The 26,986-nt window shown below is 42.7% G+C and overlaps 1 protein-coding gene across 7 annotated transcripts in view; it reads left to right on the top strand.

Moving 5' to 3' along the window:
* The window catches only part of LOC131690467 (gamma-aminobutyric acid receptor alpha-like), a 137,087-nt gene that overhangs the window by 69,929 nt on the left and 40,172 nt on the right, over positions 1–26,986 (top strand). For 3 of the 7 annotated variants that reach the window (XR_009305583.1, XM_058976259.1, XM_058976257.1), the window contains 4 exons: positions 8,285–8,681; positions 17,325–17,566; positions 22,557–22,866; positions 23,082–23,149. Coding sequence is in view for 6 of the 7 variants with exons in the window: in XM_058976259.1 (XP_058832242.1) it covers positions 17,555–17,566; positions 22,557–22,866; positions 23,082–23,149 (390 nt within the window). In the remaining variant the exon portion in view is untranslated. Of the gene's footprint in view, positions 1–8,284; positions 8,739–17,324; positions 17,567–22,556; positions 22,867–23,081; positions 23,150–26,986 lie in introns of all 7 variants that reach the window. The other 4 variants (XM_058976262.1, XM_058976258.1, XM_058976261.1 and 1 more) reach the window with 4 other exon arrangements.

Genomic DNA, 26,986 nt, shown 5'->3' with positions numbered 1-26,986 from the left:
TCAATCCTCGTCAATTTTTTTTGATATTTATCAAATCATGCATTTTTAAGATATTTGGCACAAAAATACAATTTCGATTTTGAAATTTTCCTTTACTCGATGCTTTGAGCGTTTTTCAGATCCTGCTTATATAGAATCAAGATCCGTCATAAGTGGCTATTGTGGCCAAAACGGCTTTGGTTAGTCATTATTGATCTAAACTAGCAAATCCAACTAATTTTTCACTCATTTTAACAAATTTTGCATAATTTTAATATCATGGTGGTACCAGTTTATATGGGAATTGAGTAATCGCAATCTTCAACAAGTAACTCCGGAACTGGAAGTCCGATCGATAAAAAAAATTATATAGAGGTTATATTTCAGACTAAGTTTGTGGATATGGTGAGATTTGGATTGGGCTTTGCTAGACCTCTAAAAAAGCCATAACTCTGAAAGTAGCCCCGACGAAGCCAGTCAGTGACGCTTCTGCTAAGATCCTCGATTTCAGTAATCAAAGATCTTAACAACAAAAGCACTCTAGCCCAACCGGCACATCAGGATCGACGTAGGTAACACCCTGAATACGGTATACTGGCCATGGCGAATGTCAACGGACAGGACACGGATCCCGAATTGGACGGCGACTTTGGACTGATAGGCGTACTGTTCTGCTGCTGTTGAGTAAGAAAGGATAACGCCGACTTGAAATGGCGAGTAGGCTAACAGCATGACTGCCTCCGTCCCACCAAAACCTTAGCAAGTCTCGCGGGTACGTTCAAAACTCGTCACCATTTAGTTGGTGGCACTAGATTCGGATGGACCATTCCCGATTCTACGCCGATTCGGCTCTGAACACTAGTCCCCATGAAGGATAGTGTCAACCGGAGCATGACCTCCCTGCTCGCATAGTGAACTATGGGGCCACAAAAGGCGACTACGTACAACGAGTGGAGATAGCGGTCCGGAGTTGGGACCCACCAGAATGGAGAGATAAAAAACAAATGAGTTTGGAAAGGCAAGCGGAGCAAAGGAGGACGCGATTGTGTTTGCAAGGAGCGGTAAGCTGCAGAGATCACTGGTTACGCCACCGGTAGCCAAAGCGAGTACCAGCAGCTGCTTGATACAGAGTGAGCCACGAGGAAACCATGGTGAGATAGGTTTACTGAGCCGAGTGTTCACCCCAAGATCAGGTTGCGACACTATCCAGAATGGCTCACATCTTGGGAAGTTGTCCTTGACGGAGGTGAGGAAAAACAGCGACGAGCTCTATGAGTTCATGAAGGACAAGCACAATGTGCACACCAAAGTGATGCAGCTAGAGACGAGTATTAAATCTGGCGTAACAGGTACAAACGCAAGCAGAAGACGCTCTTGATGAAACCTGAATCAGTGGAAAAAGCTCTGATGGGAGCAGCAGAACACGTGTGACAGAAACTGAGATGACACCGAAGAGTCACCACAATACTCGCTCGGAGAAAAGAGTTAGGGACACCCTGGGGGAGCAAAAGAGCCCGACAAAGTAGAGAGCGAGCTGGAGGGCTCCAGCGATCAGAGGAACGTTGGAAAAGATCGTGGCTAGCGCATCGTGAGAAGAAAGGAACAAGAGAAGAAAGAGAAACGTAAGCCTCCTCTGAAAATGTACAAGGGCGATGCACTGATCATCGAAGCGAACGATAAGACGTCCTACGAAGCTATTCTCAAAAAGTGAGAGAGAACCCGCAGCTGAACCAGTTGGGAGAGAATGTTGTTAAAACGAGGCGCACTCAGAAAGGCGAGATGATCTTCGAGCCGAAGAAGGATCCTTCCGTCAAGAGCTCGACCTATCGCACGCTCGTTGCTAAGTCCTTGGGCAGCGAAGCAAACGTGAGAGCCCTGTCGCAGGAAGTCATAGTCGAGTGTAAGGGTCTAGACGAGATAACGACAGTAGAAGAACTGAAAGGTACACTGATCGAGCAGTGCAAACTGGACGTACCGGCGACTATTCGGATTTGGAAATGGAATGCACTCAAACAGCGGCGATTGGACAACCAGTGGTCGTTGCCAACAAACTGGCGGTGACCGGCAAGACAAAAGTCTGATGGTCGGTGTGCTCGCTGAGATTCACTCCGCGAATTATCAAGCAGTTGGAGCGACGCTGCAGGTGCTTGGCCCTTGAACATCAGACGAGAAACTGCGAGGGCCCGGACAGGTGCACTGTGTACAAAATGCGAGGGAAAGGAGCACTTTGCTAGAGACTACACGAAGCAACCAAGGTGCATGATCTGCAAACCGGAGGATGGAAATGAAGACATAACGGGCGGCTGCGCCTGCCCTGCGTACAAACAATGATGATACCAGCAATGATGGAGATAATGACGAAATGAGTGCAACGTTATTGCAGAGCCGTATTGTGTTCCTCCCGATAACGGTAACTGGACGGTAGATAGTGCAGGGATGGCGGCAATCCGGTGGTGGATAGCACAAACGAAGGCTTCGTGATCGCTAGGATCAACGGCGTATTTGTTTGTAGCTGTTATGCTCCTCAGAGATGGACACCAGAGCAGTACGATCAGATGCTGGACGCACCAACCGACTCGTTAGTCGGACGAACGTCGGTTGTTATAGGAGGAGACTAACGCTTGGGCCGTGTAGTGGGGCAGCAAAAGGTTATAGCCTGTTGGAATCCCTGACGAAGCTGGATGTAAGACTGTGCAACGAAGGTTCTGGTAGCACATTCCGTAACGACGGTCGAGAATCCATCATAGACGTAACATTCGGTAGTCCTTCGTTGACGGATTACAAGAATTGGCAAGTTGGTGATCAGTACACACATAGCGACCACCAAGCGATCCACTACACCATTGGTCGGCGAAATTGTACTGGGACGCAGAGAGTGATAGCTGGCGGGCGGAAGTGGAAAATAAAGGACTTCGACGAGTACCTTTTTCTGGAAGCACTTCGTGTGGACAGCGTCATTCCGATTCCAAGTGCCGATAAACAGTAGCGAGAGCATGTGATGTAACAATGCAAAAGAAAATGGAGCCGACGAATTACCGGCGTACTGGTGAAACGAAAGGCTCAGCATCCTTTGGGCTGCCTGCCTAAAAGCCAGAAGACGCATTCAGAGAGCAAGATCTGAGGCAGTCAGAGAAGAGTGTAAGGTAACATTCCAGGCAGCCAGGGCCGCTTTTAAACGCGAGATAGTGCTAAGCAAGGCCACCTGCCACTAGGAGCTGTGCAAAGAAGTAGACGGTTTCCAGAAGCACGACCGAACCGCATACGTCAATGTAGCCAGTGGAAATGTTGGTGACCATCGAGTCTCCAATGAAGAGCACCGTATAATGGAAAAAGAACTGAGAGTGAGAAAAGCTCCCGGACTGGACGGTATCCCCAACTGAACTGAAGACCGCAATCTTGGTGTTTCCGGAGATATTCAGGATAGTCCTACAGAAATGCCTGGATAATGGCTACTTCCCGGATAGATGGAAGATCCAGAAGCTGGTGTTGCTGCCAAAAGCAAGGAAACCACCAGGAGATCCAGCATCGTTTCAGCCTATATGCCTGCTGGATACTCTTGGTAAGTTTCTGGAAAGGGTCATGCTCAACAGGCTGACGACCTACGCTGAAAGTGAGAACGGACTATCGCAGAGGCAGTCTGGGTTCTGAAAAGGAATATCGACGGTGATCGCCATCCGTACAGTCATCGCGAGCACGGAGAAAGCATTGAAGCAAAAGAGAAGGGGTGATCGCTACTGCGATCGACGTGAAGTGTGTCAGCTGGGAGGCGATCGCCATAGCGCTGCACAAAATGCGGGTTCCGGACTATCTGTGCAAAGTTATGAAAAGTTACTTCAAGAACCGAGTACTGGTCTACAAAACGAACATGGTGCAGAGGTCGATTAGGGTCACGGCGGGAGTACCTCCGGGCTCTATACTCGGCTCAACGCTCTGGAATATAATGTACAACGGAGTGTTAACACGAGAACTGCCGAGGGGAGTTGAGATCGTCGGCTTCGCAGATGATGTTGTCCTAACGATAACCGACGAAACCCTTGGGGAGATGGAGATGTTGACGGCAGAGACAATAGGCATCGTGGAAACCTGGAAGACTGACGTCAAGTTGCAGGTCACTCATCACAAGACTGAGGTAGTGCTAATCAGCAACCGTAGTAAAATCCAGCGTGTAGAGATCAACGTCGATGGACAATCCATCCCATCCCATCACACCAGGGTGTGATGGTCTACGATCGGTTAAATTACAACAGCTATATCGACTATGTATCCGAAAAGGCTGCGAGGAAAACTAACGCATAGGCAGGGATCATGCCAAATCACGGGGGCAGCACGAGACGTCTCCTGGTGGCTGTCTCATCCTCAATACTGAGGTATGGCGTAACGACCGGGGCTGCTTCGCTAAACCTAAAGTGGAATCGGACGAAGTTGACAAACACTTTTCGCCTAATGACTGTTCGTGTCGCGAGTGCGTACAGAATGATATCGTCGGAGGCGGTATGCGCCATTGCCGATATGATTGCCATCTGCATCACTCTGAGGACGTGGAATACTACCAGCGGAGAAATACACTGGCTAAGTGGCAGAAAGAGTGGGACAACGCGGAGAGAGGAAGTTTTACCCACCGACTCATCCCAAATGTGTCGGCTTGGGGGCATAGGAAACATGGAGGGGTGAACTTCTATTTGACGCAATTTTTATCCGGGCACGGATGCTTCCGGAAGCACTTGCATCGGTTTGGACATGCTTCGTCACTCCTTTGCCCGGAGTGTGTGAACGTGCCAGAGACACCGGAACACGTGGTCTTCGAATGTGCTAGGTTAGAAGAAGTTCGAAGGGGTATGCCTAGTGTTATAGTTGGCAATATCGTCGAAGAGATATGCTGTCTGGGATGCTGTCAACAGACTGGCTACGAGCATACTCTCCGAGCTGCAGAGAGAGTGGCGAAGGGACCAACAAAATAGCGCCATTAGCTAGAAAACCGCCGTGAAACCACCAATCGGGTTTCGGGAGAAATTCCGCTGCCACTCTCCGTTGGTGTAGACTAGGTCCGCCACCGGGACCAGTTAAGTAATACGCGAAGTAGCACCGGGATTCGGGTCGTCGGGGCTGTAGGGCCGCCCTCAAGAACCATTTTCACCGGGTCGTCGTCCGACATTCTTACGACGTGTCCAGCCCACCGCAAACGTCCTATTTTTGCGGTATGCGTGATGGATGGTTTTTCCAGCAGCTGATGCAACTCATGGTTCATTAGCCTGCGCCACGTTCCGTCTTCCACCTGCACACCACCATAGATGGTACGCAACACCTTTCGTTCAAAAACTCCAAGGGTGCGTTTGTCCTCCACGAGCATAGTCCAGGTCTCGTGGCCGTAGAGGACCACCGGTCTAACCAGCGTCTTGTAGATAATCAACTTCGTGCGGCAGCGAATTTTGTTCGACCGAAGCGTCCTCCGGAGTCCAAAGTAGGCACAATTTCCCGCCAAAATCCGTCTCTGAATTTCTCTGCTGGTATCATTGTCGGCGATTACCGGTGAGCCCAAATACACGAATTCGTCGACCATCTCGATTTCATCACCGTCAATCCGAACTCGGGATGGGAGGCTCACATTGTCGTCTCTAGAATCTGACGTCAGCCTTCACCGGAATCGCCGGACCGACCTCGACACCCTACCGGGTAGCTCGTACGTAGGCTAGATCCACCGTCGGGGATTAGAGCGAGTTGATCACATCGAATAACTAGCAGTGGGTCGTTGGGGCACCAGTGAACCGAAAGCTACGCTCCACACGGAATCGCTGAATGGACCCCATACTGGCTAGCCCGTTGAGTAGACTAGGGCCACTACCGGAGACTAGATCGAGGAGATTGGGGAGCTAAATGACTCACGGAAACGAACATCGGTGTCGGGAGAAATCTATCGCCGGGGAATTCACAGTAGAATAGATTCATCGCCGTTGCTTATCTGACAATATCGTGATAGAAATAGGAGCTAATTGGCTAACGAAACAGACATCGGTACCAAGAGAAATTCCGCTCCCCGGGAACTCTCAGTAGGAGTAGGGTAGCCGGGTAATATCCGAGCCGATCTCGTTAAAGTTGCGAGCCAAATGGCTCAAGGAAGCGGGTATCGGTGTTGGGAGAAATTCTTGCTTCGAGGAACTCTCAGTCGGGGTAGAATGAGTTAACCGGATATATCATGATAAGGCCGGGAGCTGAGTGGCTCACGGACACAGGAGATAAATGGCTCATGTAATCAGCATCTAAACGTCTCACGAGCAGAGTTAAAAATAATCGAAGCTCTTTTCTGACGGCTGAAAATGAACCTGATGCGACTCGCGGTGAATAGAAAAAATATTCATTCGAATATCCATGCTATTCATTCAGTTGAATATCGTACAATATATTCATTTCACTAATTATCTAGGAAAATGTTTTCAAATGCCGGTAAAGCATACAAAACAACAATCATCGTCGCTTACATTGTGCCACGACCTACTTTGATGCGTTTGATTCGTTGTTTTACGGTCGCTTCGTGTAATAATCGGAAACGAATGAAAATCTGCATGGATGAATGGGCGGTATGTTCGTTTGACGTTTTCAGCTGCGTCACTGAATATTGAAAATGAATGCGGCTGAATATGATGAATTTTCATTCAATGAATTTGAATATGTTTAACTCTGCTCACGAGGATGACATAATAGAAGAAATTAAAAGAATCGAGAGTTAAATCAAAGCTCAAAGGTCGAGCAATTTCATAAACCAAGTGAGGCCCAGAGATAGAGTAGAGCGGAACTGCTGTCGAGTAAGACTTTTCATAAAAGTATTAGTCCGATTTAAATATTCTTTTTAAATTATTCAGTAAACGTACTGTTTCCGCTAGGATCCTCTTAAGTGCATACAATTGATTGTATGCCAAGAAATCAAAGCATTAGTGTATATTAAACTCCACTTGAGAACCATCCTAGAAGTTTACCGTCTGTAAACTGTAAAGTGCATGCTCCCACGCTGTAGTAAAAACACAACCAAACTATCACTGCTATACATCACAATTTCTCATCGGGAGTCAACTTTATTTATTTCGTTACGAACAGTTGAGCAAACCCGTTTTGTTAACTTGAACTTTTCCTTTGGCTCTGCCGCGCGATGTGGCAAGGGGTCCCGATAAGTATTTTTGCTGCATGTCATTTCAACAAACGCAGTATCCCTCGCCTCGCGTGCAGCTCGCAGTTAGCTGAAATTAAACGCGTCATCAAAATTGCATTCAATATTTACACGTCAAATTCACTTACTTTAGTTGAGCATGTTGACCAGGTTTTTACTGAAATAAATTGTACGAAAATTTCTCTTGAAGGATGCTTTCATCCTTTTTGTGTTTTCAGGTTCAATTAGTGTCGAATCCTTTTAAAATGTTGTTAATTCCTCCCAGTTTACGTTGAAAACCATCGATGCAACAATCACTATCGATAACCGATTTCTGATAGGTTATCATTATTGGTTAAGACTTGCCGATAAAAAACGTCCCATTCAATTTTGCAAAAACCACTATTGTCATAAATGAATTGACGTTGGCACATGGCCAACTCTGTCACCAAGTACGGATAATAAAAGTAATCGATCTGACACGACTTTCAATTATATTTTGGTATCCTTGTCCAACTACATTTGAAGGATATGACTATAAATCATAAACGTAGACCTCTGTTCACGTTCAACTGAAATGGGAGTCGAACATGCAACGCAAGAAATTCAATCAATCGTGTTATTGCCTATCCAAAACGTCAGACATTGTCGTTTAGGTGCGATTCTCAATTTGAAGTATTCATGAAGCTCGATTCTTACGACTCTGCTTGATATTTAAAATGGATACAAATGTATGAATCGCGAAAGTACTTGGGATAATCCTTGAAAATTGAATTAGTGCAAATCATTTTAATTTCCATTACACAAGCAATCAAGAGATGCCAAATAATTTTAGCAATTTAATTTTTTCCAAGAAAAAAGTTATGTCAGAGTGCCATAAATCATACTCTATTTGTAAAACGTGAATTAGCGAACGAAAACTTCGCGCAACAAACAATTAAACTGACTGTTGCAAATAGTTGGCTTTGCAAATACTTACTATCTCTTAAGTACGCCTTCAGCTGGTACTGGGGCAGTGCTTCGGAAGAACAGAAACTTTAAAACCAAAACAAAACTTTTAAAAAAAAATATGGCAAACACTTGTTACCGGGAGCTTATCCCCTTTGTATCTCAAGTAAACTTTCCTTTCACAACATCCCCCTCTGATTATCACCACCTTTCTCTCCACAGATACGAAACGGTAATCGGCTAAGAGATCCTGCTGAACATCGGCTAATCGGTTTTACTGGCCTACGACGGAACAACAATGGATGCGAGAGTGAAAATTGTTCCACAAGCTGCCTCAACGAACCAAAACCCCACTTCCGGTTAGAGACAAACAGATGAAATGATCAAAAGTACTGCCAGCAACGACAACTGTCCCTGAACGAGTGGGTCCCACTAGTGAACAGAGAGTGAGAGAAAGAGGAAGCAAAAAGTCCTTCTTTGTGCGCTACTTTTTTTGGTGGGCTGCCAGGAAAACCACCAACCGGCAAAGCCAGACAACCGGAAACAAACGTGTTTTTCAACACTTCTCGCCGCCTGGTGACGACCGAACGACGACGACGAGGGATAACCGGGATAGTAGGTATACTGACTCGGTACAACACCGACCGGCAATCACATCCAGCAATTTAGCAGAAATGTAAGTGGAATCGGGGGCAAAAAATAAACGAGTAGGGGGACCCCAATGAGCATGTTCAGCAAGTTACCGATGCTTCACAGGGAATAATGGTGTTGTCTCTGGATAGGAGATAAGACGGCATTTGATATATGGGAATCCAAAACGGGCTCTAATGGATATTGGAATGTGCATACTGAAAGATAATTAAGTGTCACTGTTCGATATTACTAAGCGAATTATGAGCACTGCTTTAGCTAATGTATTAAAATTAATGGGCTACTTATATATTTGCAGTTTAGAAAAATATCTTTCAGGGGCTGAATGCCTAGTAAAAGTACTATTTCATTATTTGGCATATTTGTAGTGGCAAGACTGGACATCATATACAATGGACTTAAAAACAAAAAAAAAATTAACTTCGAAATATTTTATGTTGCAGCTTCTTTTGGAAAAACTCGCGGATGTACACATTTTCTCTTTTAAGGTTCAACTGAGAAAGATTCGAAGAACGGCCATCTTTAAAAACGCTACCCTTTACACAATCTTCTTGAAATTCAATCGATCTATTCGGTAAATTGCAAGAATATCACTGATTGATTTTCATGAAAATTGGTCAACGGTGTGCAAAATCTACTCTTTTCGTTTTTAAAGATGATAGCTTTTCGAGGCTTAACTATTTAATGGAATGATTTTAGAACTTAAATCCAAAAATGTTTATAAACAAATATTTCAACTATACTTCACTCGACAGATACCCAGTTAGTGAGTCATTGAATAATAGAAGCCATAACCCTTCGCCCAAGCAAATAATATGGTACGTTGTTGTGCTATGGATCGCTGAAATGCTGTGGATTTTGGAGTGACTTGTAGTTACCTCGCCTTCGATGTCGGTGGGAGCTTCGCGTCACTGATGGACCGCAGATAACCTTCCCTACACCCGGACGTCTCAGTCGAAGTGACTATAGGGTTTCTATAGATTCTCAAGGAGCTCAACATCTCTCAAGTATAAAATAAGTATCTCCTCACATGTTGTGTCGTCAGCCAGTATTTCTCGAATTGATGACACTAAGAACAACCAACCAGAAAACGTTGCACGGTAATCTTGGTTCGATATAACAAGCAGGCAGGGGGTCAGTCCGAGTAATCCTATATGCGTGGGTGGATGTGTCCAACGCGTAAACGGGAGACTCTGCTTGGTCCATCCTCCCTTATATTATCGTTGGTTATTCCAGCGGCTAATGAAGTGAGCCATGGCTTTTACTTTGAAGTCAGAGACCTATCTCCCGCCAGTTCCTCATAAAAATCCGCGTGAAATTTCGTGCGAAATTCCGCGCGAAATTGTGTGCGATTTTCCACGCGAAATTTAGCGTGAAATTCCGCGCGAAATTCTGCGTGAAATTCTGCATGAAACTCGAAAATTCCACACGAAACTCGAAAATTCCCCGCGAAGTGCCGTGTGAAATTCCGCGTGTAACTCCGTGTGAAATTTCATACGAAATTCCGCGTGAAACTCCAAGTAAAATCCGCCCGAAATTGCGCGTGGAATTCCCTATGAAATTCCGCATGAAATTTGGCGCTCAATTCCATGTAAAATTTTGCTGAATTCCTTGTGGAATTCAGCGCGAAATTCAACGTAGAATTGCACGGGAAACTTTTTTTTCGGTTTTTTAATTTGACACGGTTCAATGCGTTAGCAGAACTGAGCCGTGGGACTTTTTTGCTTTTACAATAGGTAAAAAATAAAAGTTAATTTTCACTAATGCTATCCATCGGGTCTTGTTGGCGCAGCTTGCTGCTACGTGTTGAGATCATCTTCCTTAGCGGTGAAACAGCTGCGTTGTCTGCCGCAAATAGAGGGTTCGCTTTCTCTCGCGTTTTCGTTTACATCCATGTCGTCATCGGTACTGCATTCATGTTGCTCACGGTCGGATTTTCTTTTTTTTTGTTTTTACGGGTCGCTGTTGTTGATCAAGGCCGATCGGCATCTGATTCATTTTGGTGGAAGCCTTTGGGGTAATCGTTGTTCATAACGGTAGTTGGTTTAGTGGTCCTGGGCCATATCGTTGAGTTAGTGTTTGTTAATGCGCGGTCCGCAGTCGTTGGTTTAACAACCGGTTGTGGTTTAGCATACGACGCCTGAGCACCAGTCTTGGTCGTAGCAGATGTACTTTCTTTAGTAGCCTCCGAGCAAGGTTTTCATTGATGTAGCGGTTTGGCACGTAGGAATCTGCCCTGGGTACGTGACCAATGTTCGCTGATTGCATGTAACACCTTGTGCTGTGCCATAAATGGTCACATATGAGAGGATAGGTTTTGTCGGCCGCATTCTCACCACAAGTACTCTATTGCGGAGACCTGGGAAGAAGTTCTTCCATGTGTCTTCCGTAATGGTTTCCACTTCACCGTATTTTGGCATGAGTTGTTTGATAACAGCGGGATTAGTACGCGGTGCCAAGTCATGTAGCTTAACTTCAATAGTGTCACGGTCTACGTATGTTGGGATGCTGCATAAAATGTCATTACATTCGAAAACGTGCTTCAAGCTGTTCTGCGTAGCAAATAATTCTGCTAGTTTAATGTTTTGGAACCTAATCAGTACCTCATTGACTTCTGCTATGTTGAGCTTCATATTCACCTTTAACAATCCGCGTGAAATTCCGTGTGAAATGAAATTCCGCGCCAAACTCTACGCAAAACTCCTAGTGGATTTCAGCATCAAATTCCTTGGAAAATTCCGCGCAAAATTCCGGGCGAATATCGGCGCGAAATTATTTCACACAGAATTTTTCGTGGAATTCCACGCGAAATTCAGCGTAAAATTTCGCGTGAAATTCCGTGCCAAATTCCGTGTGAAATTACGCGTGAAACTCAGTGTAAAAATCCGCGCGAAATTACTCGCAAAATTACTTGTAGAATACAGCGCGGAATTCCGCGTGAAATTCCGCGTAAAATTCTGCGCAAAATTTCGCGTGAAATTTCAAATGAATTTCTGTGTAAAATTCCACGCAAAATACCCCTTTGCGTGAAGTTGTGCGCAAAATTGCGCCCAAAATTCTTCCGGTAATTCCGCGCCAAATTCCTTGTGAAATTTCGCGCGAAATTATTTTCACACGGAATTCATTGCAAAGAGAATTTCCACGTGAATTCCACGAAAATCCCCGTGACAGTCCGCGTGAAATTTCACGTGCGAAATTCCGCGTGAAATTCCGTGTGAAATTCCGTGTGAAATTCCACGCGAAATTCCGCATGAAATTCCGTTCGAAATTCCGCGTCCACCATAAATTATCATCCCACTACGAATGAACTCAATAAATTTTAGAAAATCAATAACAAAAAAAAATTAAAAAATGATGATTTATTCCAGTATATCCAAAAATAACAGATTGTTCATTTTGGTAATACTTAAGAGAAAAACGAAAATTTAATCCAACCAGCAGTGAGATGAAACCTTTCTTATATCAATTTGATCAGTGTGCGAAATCTCAAATTCAAATTTCGCGGTAATTTACCACAACCTCAACGCTTCCCTCATTCACTCATTTCCAAACTTATTAGAGAACAATATTTAAATGGTTGTACAACGAAATTTCAATGCGTACACTACGGATTCTTTTTACACGATCTACACAATAAACTGGTTCTGAAGATATAAGGAAACCTCAGAAAAGAAATGGGGAACCTTGGTGCAGTAAGCGGAGCTAACCGAAAAGGAGTTGTCGATAGCCAAGAAATCTTTGGAAATAAGGCAAACGGTGGCACCACCAAACGCGAGGCAAACTTATTGGTTGCAAGACAAACCCCAGGGAACGGCAACCGTGTCCCACTCAACGCCAAGGAGACCAAGAGCTTCACCAGGTGATGTGAGACCAGCAGGTTCCATGAAGCACAAGGAGGTTCTCGTCGCCGTGGTAACCGTAGCGACCGAAGCAGCCCCTAACGCTGAATGGGAAGTCGTCGGCAGCACAAAACGGAAGGCGAAACAACAAGCATACGTCCGAAAAGCGAAAACTCTTCAAGGGACGACTCGTACGAGAAGATACTGATCGCAATGCGGATAAACCCAGCATTCAAGGAGCTGGGCTCAGACGTTAAGAAAATCAGACGCACCCGCACCGAAGAGATAATCCTGGAATTGAACGAGAAATCGAAGTCAAACAGCTCTGCTTATAAAAAGCTCACCGAAAAAGCCATGGGTGAAGCAGTGGAAGTATGTATGGACTTGGATGAAGTATCCTCGGAAGAAGAGCTAAGAGAAACTTTCGGTACGCAAGCGGCTTCGGTTAGGCTTCCAGTCAAAGCAGCTAACGAGGTACTAGAAACCGGGAAGATCAAAGTTGGCTGGTCGGTATGTTCACTAATGGCCAGGTATCTGCTACGCCGCCATGATTTCTATGCCAACATCTAAAACGTCGCGTTAGGGTCGATCCACAACAAACAGAATCAATTTCATTCGACACAATTTTGTTCGTTTCATTTGTTGGTGCACCATGGTGTAAAGTTTTTGTTATTCACCGACATGTCCAAAACAACACATTTCTTCAATTAGCTATCCAATATCTTCGCTTTTCAACAAATGTCTGCAAATTTCGTCATGCCTTACGGTATCTGACTAGTGAAAATCGAGCTTCGCTCAAAACAAGCCGAACAATTTGAACTGTCAGTGGGGCCCATAATTTCTGTGCCCGCTGAGATGTTGACTTATGTCAGATCAATACAAATGGGATAGGGGTGCCATATACGTGCTAATGGCATATTCGTTTTTGACAGTGCACTATACCAGTGTAGTCGGTGCTACACTCATTCAAACTTGGGTGTAATCAGTCTATCTCTTTCTTTGTATTACACCGATGTAGCACAAAAAAAAACGAAAACGCTATAAGTGTTTCTAAGCGACCGCAAATGTGCTTCGAGTGTCCAGATATCGGCCACCTGACAAGAACCTGCAGTGAACCCAACGGGAGCAAATTATACAGAAAGTGCGGTGTAGAATGCCACAAGCCAAAAGACAGCCGACAGGCTCCGAGATTCTGATCTTTGCAAACGAATAAGGTAACAACTACGCTACGGAAAAACCTTCGATTTCTAGCCTTCAAACAGGCAACTGAAACGAAGTCACAGTGTAGGTAAAGCAAAGCAACCTTAACCACTGAGGCATACCGTATCCCGGCCAACGATGGAAACTGGATATCAGATAATGCAAAATCAGCGACGATTTGGACGACGGGCTGTCAGGAAGTTTAAATTGGAGAGTGTGCGAGGAGTACACCCACATCGACCACCAAGCGAACCGAAATTTTTGCCTGCGCACTGACTTGGATACACTGTCGGAAGCAATAGACACTTGGAAGAGCAGATGTGGAAAACAAGGCACTTCGACGAAATATTGCTGCGCTGAGTCGTGAGGGTAATCACCTGTACTTCAATGCAGATTGCTGACCTACGTGCATGTTAACACCGAGCCCGGAGGAAAATGCAGAGAGCCCGCAACGTCGCTGAAAGAGCAGTAAGAAAGCTTGCTTACAGGAGCTCTACGCCAATTCAAATCCGTGGGGCGACGCCTATACAGTTGCCACGGCGAATATAAGAGGACCGGAAGTACCAACGGATAGGTGCCCGGAGAGGATGCGAGTATTCGTAGAAGCGCTATTTCCATAGCATGAACCGACGGCCTGGCCTCCCATGCCGGAAAGGATGTCTACGAAAAAGAAGCTCGGGTAACCAACGAGGAGCTGAAAGTGGTGGAAAAGGCCTTGACAAGCAAAAAGGTTCAGGGACCAGATGGTATCCCCGATGTGGCTCCAAAACAGCAATCCTAACAAATCCGGATATGTTTAGGGTTGCGTTGCAAAAGTGTATCGACGATGGTAACTTCCCTGACATCTAGAAACGATGAAAGCAGGTGTTGTTGCCGAAGCCAGGTAAACCCTCTTCAGCATACAGGCTGATATGCCTGTTGGATACAGTCGCAAGGTACTTGTAAGAGTAATCCAGGCTTACAATATACATGAAGGGAGAGAATGACCTATCCAGTATGCAATTTGGCTTCCGGAACGCTATATCCACTGTGAATGCCATACGAGCGGTCGTGGAAACTATGGAGGCTGCGCAGAAGCAAAAGAGAAGAGGAAACCGTTCCTGCGTAGTGGTTAAGCTGGATGTAAAAACGCCTTCAACAGCGCTAGTTAGGCTGCAATAGCCGATTCTCTGCACAGACTGAGAGTTCCCAACTACCTCTAAAGGATTGTGAGGAGCTACTTACAGAACTGGCAACCGATCTACGAAACTGTCGCCGGAAAAAGAAAGTGTAACCGTAACAGCGGGCGTTCCACAGGGTTCCAAACTCGGCCCAACTCTTTGGAATGTTATGGACGAAGGAGTGTTGAAACTGAGCCTCCCCAGGGGCGTGAAGATTATCGGTTTTGTGGACGACGTGGTGCTACTAGTGATTGTCGAATTACTGGAGAAAGTAGAAGTACTCGCAACGGAGGCGATAGATGTTGTGGAAGATTGGATGCGCGAGAAGAAGATGACGTTAGCTCACCACAAAACCGAGATGGTTTTGATAAGCAACCGCAAGGCAGTGCGCAGGCAAGAATATCGGTCGGAGAGTGTATTATCAACTCAACGCGGGAAGTTAGACAACTGGGAGTGATAATAGACGTCCGGCTAAGCTTTAATAGCCACATCGTCGACGCATGGGAGAGCGCCGTAAAAGTAATCTAGGCACTATCTCGGATCATGCCCAAGAATTCGGCGATCACTAGCAGTAAAAAGCGACTACTGGCGAGTGTCTGAACATCGATACTAAAACACGAAGGACCTGCTTGGGTGACGGCATTGCAGACGAAGAGGAGCACATCTCGGCTGAACAGCATGTTCAGGCTGATGGCTATACGGCTGTGTAGCGCGCATCGAACTATCTCGTCAGATGCAGCCTACGTGATAGCTGGAACAATTCCCAATCTACTCGAAGCAGATAACTAGTGTTATAGGGATCGAGGCACGATAGGAGCCCGTAAACGAACCTGAGTGGCAACATCAGTGGGATAACGCTGTAAACGGTAGATGAGCCCATCGACTAATTCCATGCCTGTCGGTGTGGGTGAACAGAGCGCACGGTGAAGCGAGCTTCCATATGACGTAGTTCTTGTCTGGTCATGGCTGTTTCAAGAAATATCTGAACACCTTTGGCGGCGCGAGATCGACGTTCTGCATCGCGAGCGGTGATGCAGACGGAACGACTGGGCACGTTGTCTTCGAATGCCCGTGATTCAAGCACGCACAAAACGAAATGAGAACGATTGTCGATGAGAAGGTCAACTTGAACAATATTGTCCAAAGAATGTTTGCGGACAAAAAAAGTCATTTAGTTCATGTCAGTGTTGCAACGAAGAAGGCTAGAGAAGCAACGACTAGCAACGTAGTGGTACAGAGCACCGGGTCGTTGAGGCACCGATGAACCGGAAGACATACTTCAACCGGAATCGTCGGACCGACCTTGGCACTTGACACGTCAGTCTTCTTAAGAGAGATAAAGGACACGACTGGACTAGGCTAGATCCACTGCCGGGACTAAACTGAGTGCAAGTACAATTCATGCCGTGCAGGACTGATATGGTAGTGATGAGACCAGCGAACTAGCATGACCAGTTAGACCTGGAATATCCCCCCCCCCCCAACCGCAGTAGTCATTTCAAACGGAATTCGGGGGATCACCCAAATGTCGGACTCCATGGTAGAGGTTAGAGGAGTCGAGTTCAGAGTTATCTTCTCTGTTCAGAGTCCCCAACTCTCGCATACTGTGGACCAAATCGGTAGTACGGTCTAATTGCTGAACGTGTGCTGGATCGGCGTAAAAGCTTTACTGCCAAGAAAAAAACATATGCGGACATTGTCCCAAATCGTTGTGCTGAGTCCATTAGCATATAAGAATCGACAAAACACTGTGAAGTGTTCTCTTTTCGTACTGCACAAAGCGCTTGACATCGATGCAATTACATAAGATGTGTTCGCAGTGCTTCTCAAATCACAATAAAAAAAACTCCATTCGATCAGCTTTTTTTAGGGTAAACTTTGCCACTGCGACCACTATTCAGGTTATCTTTTGTGGCTGAACCCAATTAGCTTACTTGGCAACATAATTCAAATCATTGTTGTATACGAAATGTATAATGATCATATTGTCAGCTTCTTCCCCAGCCTCGGGTCGCACTCGAATGATTGTCTCTTGAGTACGAATATTTTAGTTTACTAATGAACTTTTGAAACAAGCCAAGTAAGCTGCAATTGTCTGTTGCCAAAATTCTCATTAAAGGTAGATCCGAAACATGCAGTAATAAGAATATCAAGTTTCTCAACCATCCACTGCATATATTTCAATTGAAAATGTATTTATAAAATTTGTACACGCACTGTTTGTCGTTTCCATTTTTGATATTAATAAATATGTTTGGCAAATACCATTTCTATGAAAATAACGAAACGCTCATATCTGGACGAAAACATTTAAACGACAACAATCAAATAAATAGCATTGCCCTTACTTCTATTTACATTTCTGTTAGTTTTTATATAGATAAGTATCCTCTACTTTTTCTCACTAAACAGCCCATTATTGGATAAAGATAAATTCGCCTCATCAGCATCAATTACGTTTCCCCTCTCGCGGCTTTGTGACGTTCTTGACCGCGAACCATCAGAACCCTGACCGCCAGCGGCTGCCGCCGCCGCCACAGCCTCCAACGACGACGCTGCTGATAAAGTTAATCAGAAAAAAGTGCAAAATTTCTCTCACGCTGGAAGGGAAAGACACTGCACCATAGTGCACACTAGTGGGCATGGCAGCATTGCACAGTGGTCCAGATCGCTAATTTAGCAGGAATTTTTACTTTCTGACAAACCTGTATAATTTAGCCGTATCATGTCTTAGGATGAATTTGTGTACTTTAGAAGATGCTTCTTTTTATTGGAATAGTTATTAGGGTGGTTCTAATTTATCTAAAATACGAAAATAAACTTTTTACTGATGAAAGATAGAGCTCCACAGTCTTCCACAAAGTTGTAAAGTAACTTATTTTGAATAAATTTGTTGAACGTATTAAAGCTCTATCTCTTTTAGTTTTTGTTATACAAGAAATTTAAAAAAAAAGATTAGGGTGTTCCTGAAAAAAACGTTTTTTTAGTATAACTTTCGTATCTTTTACTTTTTGTTAACACAACCTTTGAACAGCTTATTGAAAACTTCAAGCCGAGTATTTTTCTCCAAGACACCGAAGGTCTAACTTTTTTCTTTAAAAAGTTATGGACACTTTTCGTTAAAAAAATAGCCTATTTCAAGGCTCAATATCGCTGATGCGGGCACCTAAAATTGAATTCTGTTTCCACCACATGAAAGACCATACTTATTAGTATATTTGAGCAAAAATTGGCGAATACGATATTTTTTTAAAATTTGCAATTTAGATTTAAAGTTTGTAGTTTTGCAGGTTCAACGCATTAAAGCATTTACACACATATCGTTGTATTATGAAAAAAGCCACTTTCAAATATCATTCTCTCATCGCAGCAAGCTTTGCATAAGTGAAACGACTGTCAAAAAAGGTTTCTGATTTTATTCGTTTTAAATAAAACTAGTAAATATGGATATTAGTCGAAGAGAGTTGGCGAATTTGCTTATTGCTGGTAAAAAGACAGATGAACTGCTTAAGTTCATTACAAGTAGTAATCCAAATGTAAAATTGAGACTTGTTAGTGCTCGGAAGAAAATAAAAATCTTCATGTTGGAATTTAGAAGGTTGTGGATTCGGAGTAAGCGCACGCAAATTCGGTTTGAGCTGGAAAATTTTGTGTGGCTTGAAGGAAAGCTAAGATTCGAAGTCGAAGGTAAAGGTAAAGGCCGAAAGAGGAAACCATTTTCCGAAATATGTCGCAGAGCCAAAATAAAAAGATTAGGAAAGTTGCGCGATAAGTATTCCACGGAAGAACTTGGTTTAGCGTCAGCCGTCAACGCTAATTCTACTGGTTTCCGTTTAGTTGGCAGACAAATCGAACGATTGTCGAAAAGTCCCGTCAGATCTACCGTAGAGAATTTAGGATCTATGGCTGTCCCGATTGCAGAAGCGTTTACTGCGGAGGAGGCACTTAGATTTATTTGTGAAAATGATTTTTCTAAGGCGCAGTACCAAAACATACGCAGCTCAGTTATGCAGAAGGGTTTGGACATTTATCCCGCGTATAATAAAATAGTAGAAGAAAAGAAACTATGCTATCCGATCGGTATGTACTATTCTCAAAGATTCGTCCCTGAATCAACAATTTTTTTCAGGAATTTCTGTTCAGCCTTCTTGTGCGTATGTTCCCCTTCAAGCTCTTGTTAACCATACCGTGGAACGACTCATCTCGTTTCTGAATATTGGAGTTCTACCACTGCATCCTGAGGATAATACGTTTGTTATCTTTAAGTGGGGCTGCGATGGAAGCAGCAACCATTCCCGGTAGGCAACATTATTTTTCTTCTAAACTTTGACTGACAGTCTCTTTTCCACTTGAACATAGATACAAGCAAATGTGCGTTGACGAAGATGAAAATGGAGAACTATTCGAGTATAACGATTCGCATATATTTGCTCTATCTATAGTACCTTTACGTGTAGTTAGTCGCCGGAAAGATGAGTCAAGAGATTGCATTCTTTGGAATAATGATTTTCCATCTTCAGTATCCCTGTGCCGACCAGTAAAATTAATTTTCAAGAAGGAAAATCCTGAACTAACAAAGGATGAAGTTGCCGCGATGAACAAGCAAATCGATGAATTAGTCCCGACTATAGTAAATGTTAATATGCGCAAGATTCCGATTAGTTCAAGCTTCATATTTTCCATGGTTGATACGAAGGTAGTGAATGACGTAACAGGCACACCGTCTCAAGCGTGTTATATATGCAAACGCTCCGGAAAGCGATTGAATGATCCTTTACTGGAAGCCAGCGATCCACCGGATAGTTTATATGTTTTTTCACCTTTACATGCATTAATACGAGCAATGGAGTTACTATTGAATATTGCTTACCGTTTAGCTCTAGCAAAACCGCGTTGGCGCGTAGGCAAAAATACCAGCGAGCTTAAGGAACGACGAATAAAAATTCGACAAGCGTTACGTGACCGTTTAGGTCTTCGTATTAGCGAACCTTTGCCAGGTGGCGGAAATTCTAACGATGGTAACACAGCTCGAAAATTTTTCAGAAACCGAGATGTCGTTGCAGAAGAAACCGGGTTGGACGAAATGTTGCTAGAACGTATGTATGTGCTATTAACAATCATCAACAGCAAATTGGGAATTAACGCGGATGCTTACCGGAGTTACGCCGAAGATACACGATTGCTTTATGTACGCCTGTATGGTTGGTACGCTCTCTCACCAACCGTGCATAAACTCCTGGTCCATGGAGGAAGCATTATTCAACATAACATGCTGCCAGTAGGTATGTGCAGTGAAGAAGTTCAAGAAACCAGGAATAAAAGTATTCGCAGATTCCGAGAATTCCACGCACGCAAATTCGATCGACTCGTCAATCTTGATGACGTTTTCAAGAGACTTCTTGTTTCATCAGATCCTATAATTTCTCTTAAATGTAAACGTCGAATTCAACGAGCACCGCTGGATATACCTGAAAATGCAATGCATCTATTTTTGAATTAATTGGCATTGAATAAATTCTCCTTAGGGGCCATGCATAAATGACGTAGCATTTTGGGGGGTAGGGAGGGTATGCCAAATTTGTGACGAAGTGTGACGAGGGGGAGGGTAGGGTCAGAAGTTGTGCGACGTAGCATTAAGTTTAAAACCCATTGTTTAGAGAAAACAATTTAATGATCATCCATTCCCAAGAGAAATAAATTTAAATTCAAACAAGTTACTTTTGATGCGGTTTTTCATGAGGTAAATTTTACGATTTGCGGAATTGCATGTTCGCGAAAATACAAAAAGATTTTGTATGCGGATTTAACTAGCTACATTAGTTAGCTAATGTTGCTAATTAGTAGACTTAGTTTGAAAGCTGAATTAAATTTTCACTTCGGATTCAACCAAACAAAATTTAGTAATTTAGATGAACGTATGCTTCTTACAATCATTGGCGGCTGCACGATTGTGAACTGAGAGAACTTCTCTTCATGCTCCCTTTGACTTATAAAATTCAAAACAAAACTATCAACACTATATTTGTCATGAAATGGGCTTATTTTACACGCAATTTGCTGTTATAATGAAAATGTTGATAAAAGTCGTCAAACATTTTGAAAGGACATGTAGGTATTTAAAATAATTGAAAAACATATGCATTTTTTTTCATCTCCCGGGCGCTTTGCATGGGAAGAGGGGGAGGGGGTAGGTAAATGCTACGTTATTTATGAGGGGGAGGTTAGAATTTTGTGACCAAATGCTACGTGGGGGGAGGGAGGGGTCAAAAATCGCCGAAAAAAAGCTACGTCATTTGTGTACGGCCCCTTATATAAATCATAAATTGTTGTCATAGCCAAATTATTTTTAATGAACACATTCTGTATTGTTGATATGTAAGCAAAACAGAAAAGGAAATACAAAGGCTTTAGGCAATTTCTTTTATGTCGCTATGCGATAAAATTTAAAACTTTGTTTAGTAAATTTAAAATTACATGCTTAAAAAAAATAATATTTTCCAATTTTTGCTCAAATATACTTAAAAGTATGTTCTTTTCTATGGTTCAATCCGAACTTACTTTTATTTGCCCCAATCAGAGATAATGACATTTGAAAAAGGGCTATTTATGAGCGAAAAGTTTCCATAACTTTTGAAAGTATAAAGTTAGACTTTCAGAGTTATGAAAAAACGTGGATTGAAGTTTTCTAAAAGCTGTTCAAAGGTTGTTTTAACAAAATATAAAATTTCTTTCGAACATTAACAAGTCTCAATTTTACATTTGGATTACTACTTGTAATGAACTTAAGCAGTTCATCTGTCTTTTTACCAGCAATAAGCAAATTCGCCAACTCTCTTCGACTAATATCCATATTTACTAGTTTTATTTAAAACGAATAAAATCAGAAACCTTTTTTGACAGTCGTTTCACTTATGCAAAGCTTGCTGCGATGAGAGAATGATATTTGAAAGTGGCTTTTTTCATAATACAACGATATGTGTGTAAATGCTTTAATGCGTTGAACCTGCAAAACTACAAACTTTAAATCTAAATTGCAAATTTTAAAAAAATATCGTATTCGCCAATTTTTGCTCAAATATACTAATAAGTATGGTCTTTCATGTGGTGGAAACAGAATTCAATTTTAGGTGCCCGCATCAGCGATATTGAGCCTTGAAATAGGCTATTTTTTTAACGAAAAGTGTCCATAACTTTTTAAAGAAAAAAGTTAGACCTTCAGTGTCTTGGAGAAAAATACTCGGCTTGAAGTTTTCAATAAGCTGTTCAAAGGTTGTGTTAACAAAAAGTAAAAGATACGAAAGTTATACTAAAAAAACGTTTTTTTCAGGAACACCCTAATCTTTTTTTTTAAATTTCTTGTATAACAAAAACTAAAAGAGATAGAGCTTTAATATGTTCAACAAATTTATTCAAAATAAGTTACTTTACAACTTTGTGGAAGACTGTGGAGCTCTATCTTTCATCAGTAAAAAGTTTATTTTCGTATTTTAGATAAATTAGAACCACCCTAATAACTATTCCAATAAAAAGAAGCATCTTCTAAAGTACACAAATTCATCCTAAGATATGATACGGCTAAATTATACAGGTTTGTCAGAAAGTAAAAATTCCTCCTAAATTAGCGATCTGGACCACTGTGCATTGGCACCAGCACCATCACCACCACCTCCACTATCGTTCAGAATGGCCACGCCGATGACGAGCGGCTTAATGAAAGCAAATTTATTCATTGCCATCAACCGAATCATCTTCAGTTCCTTCAGCAGTGCCGTGTTCGGAATAGGGACATCCTTTCTCTGGGCTTCTGCGCCGCCGGCCGGATCCGGGGGCTCCAGCTTCATCGTGGTGGACTGTGCCATTCGGCTGACGCAGCGTAACAATCACGGGAACATTTCCGAGCTGTTGGATAACTTACTACGGGGATATGATAATAGCATACGACCGGATTTTGGCGGTAAGTGTGTGTATGTGTGTGCGTGGATCTGTTTGCTGAGTGGTCTCATTATTGGACGAAAAAATTCAAGTGATCCTAAGAATTGCATGATAAAACTGTCATACATCAATTTATATTGTCACAGTCACGAAATACTAATTGTACGATAATTCCTAACATTTCCATGCTAACTATCGGCATAAACAACGGCACTTTGATGTGATGTAACCTTCCAGGACCACCAGCTGTAATCGAAGTTGACATCATGGTGCGAAGTATGGGACCGATTTCGGAAGTTGACATGGTAAGTTTGCTGACGATCTCAAATAATCCTAGGAATCAATTAGAGCCTATCAAGTGTACCTTTTTATTGGATCATTCGATAAACAAATTGCAGACTCGTTATCAGTGGTTTAGCACTTGCAATCTGTGGAACTATTTTATTCCCATCTCGAGCTCTTCATATACTTCTTCAAAGTACCACACATAATGACCAATAAAGCCAGACCCGCAAACAGAATCTCTAACTCGGCTTCCCGAGCAACCGGTAAAACGGGGGAAACCACATTAAAAGTATCGAGATGCCATCGCCACCACCACTTGAGGGTATTTACCAACCACCGTATTGCCTGCCGGGCCTGCCTTTTTCATTATATCGAAACCAGCCCCTAAAAACGATTGCGGTTTTGTTGTTGAACTTTCAACAAGCGTGTAGTGGAGTATACAACTTTATTATTATATTTTTCTGATCCTTCGTGTTTTCTCCGTCCACTATATACTGCGTGAAAAGATACGCACAGTTATCTTCGTGATTATTTCGAACGCTTTATGAGCGTGTGAAAGCCGTAGTACCAGTAGCCCATAAACGTATTATAGATTTAACTATTAATTTACTAATTTATAACAAAATTTTCTTTCCCTTTCGTATTTAGAAGACTGTTATGAAACTGCACTAGGATGAAAAAATACATACGCGTAAATGGGGGCATAGTCTATAAGTCAATTGCCTTATATTTCCTTTCCTAATACGAAAAAATGCGAATAACCCGTAAATTTTTAATGTGTCTCTTACATACATCGTTAAATACAGGGTGGCGATAGAAAGTTGGATTACTTGCACTTAGTTCGCATGTAAGAGTGGACTGTTCCACAGGAATATTATTATTTGTGTGAATTCAAGAAACAATTAAAACTCAATTGTCCGATCCACATATTTATGGCGATTTTTAAATATTGCAATTTTTGCCAATTTGAGATACATCGAAATGCAGCAGGCCCAAATATTATGTTTGGAAAAATGTATATCTGTGAACATGTGCACACGCGTCTTTTCCCAGCTCCCTTTTTCACTGATCATCTGAACTGAAAAAACAAATGTATTTACTCAGATCATTTCAAAATTACTAGTAATCCAAAGGATATATAAAATCGACCTCTGTACTGGTAGGTGGATAGATGCTAAATTGTTCCTAAAACTGATAAATGTCTTTTTAGTCCAAATTAAGGCATAATTACAGCAAGCAGTAAACACTTTCGCCAGGATTTAACCCCTGTTACTCCTCTGTGCGAGGGGAATACAAGTTCGAAAATCCTTGAGTTCCAACATTTGGCTCGATTTGAACATTCTAGTCAATCTTTAATCAAACACATGCACATCGTAGAAGAATGTCGCTTGTATACAGAACAATTAATTCTGGGGTCGTGAACCCGTGAAAAAATGATCTTAATGGATTCTCGGGTTGGATACATGTACAGTCCACAGATTTTAGGATTGATGTCAGGAAATTGGCTGTATCACGAAATAATAGACATAGTAATATCCCGAAATCATTTATTCACATACTTCGATGTGTGTTTTTCGGATCAATATATTGCTGAAATTGCCATATAATGCAGGCACGTAGCCAGAGGGGCTCTAGGAGCAACCCCTACCCCCTCTAGAAATTTTTCAGAAATAAATAAAAGAAAATACATGTTTTTCGTTAACCCCTAACACATGTGTGTCTCTTTTGGTTTGAACAAATTAATGAGATATTGGTAAAATAGATTGCTATTTTGAACCACCAAAGATAACTGCCACGATACTCAGTATGCTTCCCGCTTCTGGTCGAGCCAGAACGCAGAGAATGACTAAAAACAGTACTTTTCATATCGTGTGCTTCATCTGAAGGACAAAAGAAATTGTTACTTTAATTCTTGTCGTGGTAATCTGTCGAGCTGAGAGAGAAGAAGTAGTGCTCTGGCCAAATACGAATTCTATTGACTTCCGGTCTTTTCGCATAAGATCGAGCATTCCTGATATGAAACAATTGCTGAAGGTAAAAATGGAGGTTAGGCTAACGGCAGTCGTTGTTACCGAGGCATTCAGTGCTTTACCCAGGTGAAACCAGTCATTTAGTATAACAACTTAAAACACGTGATTGAGTGTTACGGCGCAATAATCAAACCCTCATATATATGGACGATGAGAAAATGAATGTCCGGTTACAAAATCTGACACTACCTACTTGCACCGTGGCCATTATAAAATTCATGTCATATTTTGAAGAAATTGAATTAATTAAAAAGCACACATCTAGAAGCTACTTCACGATATTGCGAAAGAGGGTTTTGTGGTGAAAACCCAAGTGGACCGACCCATTTCCTACGAACATGATAACAGAAATCACGATGATGATACGAAATAGAAATGAACGACCGTCAAGATGCCGTTGAAAAGTACAAAATATTTTCACGGCTAGTGTAGTATATAGTATAGGTTTCCACGTGCAATGGTAGTCGCTCATACAAGATCTGCCAAACAACCATTAAAGGGTGCCCCATATCAAATTGCATAACTGAGAAAAACGTTGTAAAAAATAACCCATTTGGTATTTTCTCTTGAACATCTGGGTAGAGGTAGTTTAAAGTGTATTGTTTACACTACATTTTTATCGCTGTCAGTTTTTCGAAAATTGGAAAAAATGGTTTCACTCAAAAAGCAACGTCGCGAATTGATTTTGCGCATGCACATGGAAAATCCTTAACTATCTCATCGGTATATCGGAAAAACAGCTCAGAATCGTGCTGTCAATGGTGAGTCGTGTGATTAAACGTTACTACCAAACTTTGAGCATCGAACGGAAGGAGAAATTTGGTCTGAATGGATGTTTTATTAGTGATCACAAGCGTGTAGTGAAAGCGTTGAATATGTCCAAGTCTTTCGTTCAGAGAGCCAAGGACCGGGAGGGGCTTCATACGTACAAAGTGCAGAAGGATCCAAATCGTGACGAACGGCAAAATACAATGGGAAAGCTACGGGCCCGGAAACTGACGAAACCTCATTATCTCATGACTGATGAAGCCTCTTTGTCTCATGACTGACGAAGCCTCGTTGTCTCATCATTGGTGATTACGTTAAGGCGGACTTCCGGGGTTGCTGTTCTTCACCGCCCAGCACAAATTTGCTGTTCCGGAGGAAGTAAAGAAGCAGAAACTTTCAAAGTGTGCCAATAAATACATGATTTGGCAAGCGATTTGCTCATGTGGCAAACGGAGTTCACCGTTCGTGACTACCGTGACTGTAAACGGGTAAATCTACCTCAAGGAGCGTCTACAGAAGCGTCTGCTTCCTCTGTTGAAGCAAAACGAAGGCCCTACGATCTTCTGGCCGGATCTAGCTTCATGCCATTATTCAAATGTTGTCCTGGAGTGGTGTGAAGTCAAGTGGTCACTTCCGTAACGAAGAAACCCCCCCTCCCCCCCCCCCACCCAGTGCACCGGAACTAAGGCCCATAAAAAATACAGGGCGATTATGAAGCAGGTACTACGGAAGCATCCCAAGGAGTTCAAATCCGAGAAAGACAGACAGAAAAAGTTGGTTTCCGCCCAGAAGAAGCTGCAGCCAGATGTTGTACAGAACCTAATGAGTAGAGTTAAACGGAAGGTGCGAGCGGATGGTTATAGTATTGAGGTTGAATGAAAAAATATACCAAATGCTTACTAATGGGTTATGTTTTATTGTCTGAAAGTTTGAAAAGGATCGGTCGACCAAGTAATTTTCTACAGCCTTTTTTCTATGATGCAATGTGATGTGGACACCCTTTAAAACTCGTTTTTTATTATTATTGATTACATCATGGAAAGGCACACGGATCCGTTT

Source organism: Topomyia yanbarensis, chromosome 3 (assembly GCF_030247195.1).
Source record: "Topomyia yanbarensis strain Yona2022 chromosome 3, ASM3024719v1, whole genome shotgun sequence".
NCBI lineage: Eukaryota > Metazoa > Arthropoda > Insecta > Diptera > Culicidae > Topomyia > Topomyia yanbarensis.
The sequence above is the reverse complement of the archived record's forward strand: the minus strand, read 5'-3'. Positions and strand labels throughout refer to the sequence as shown.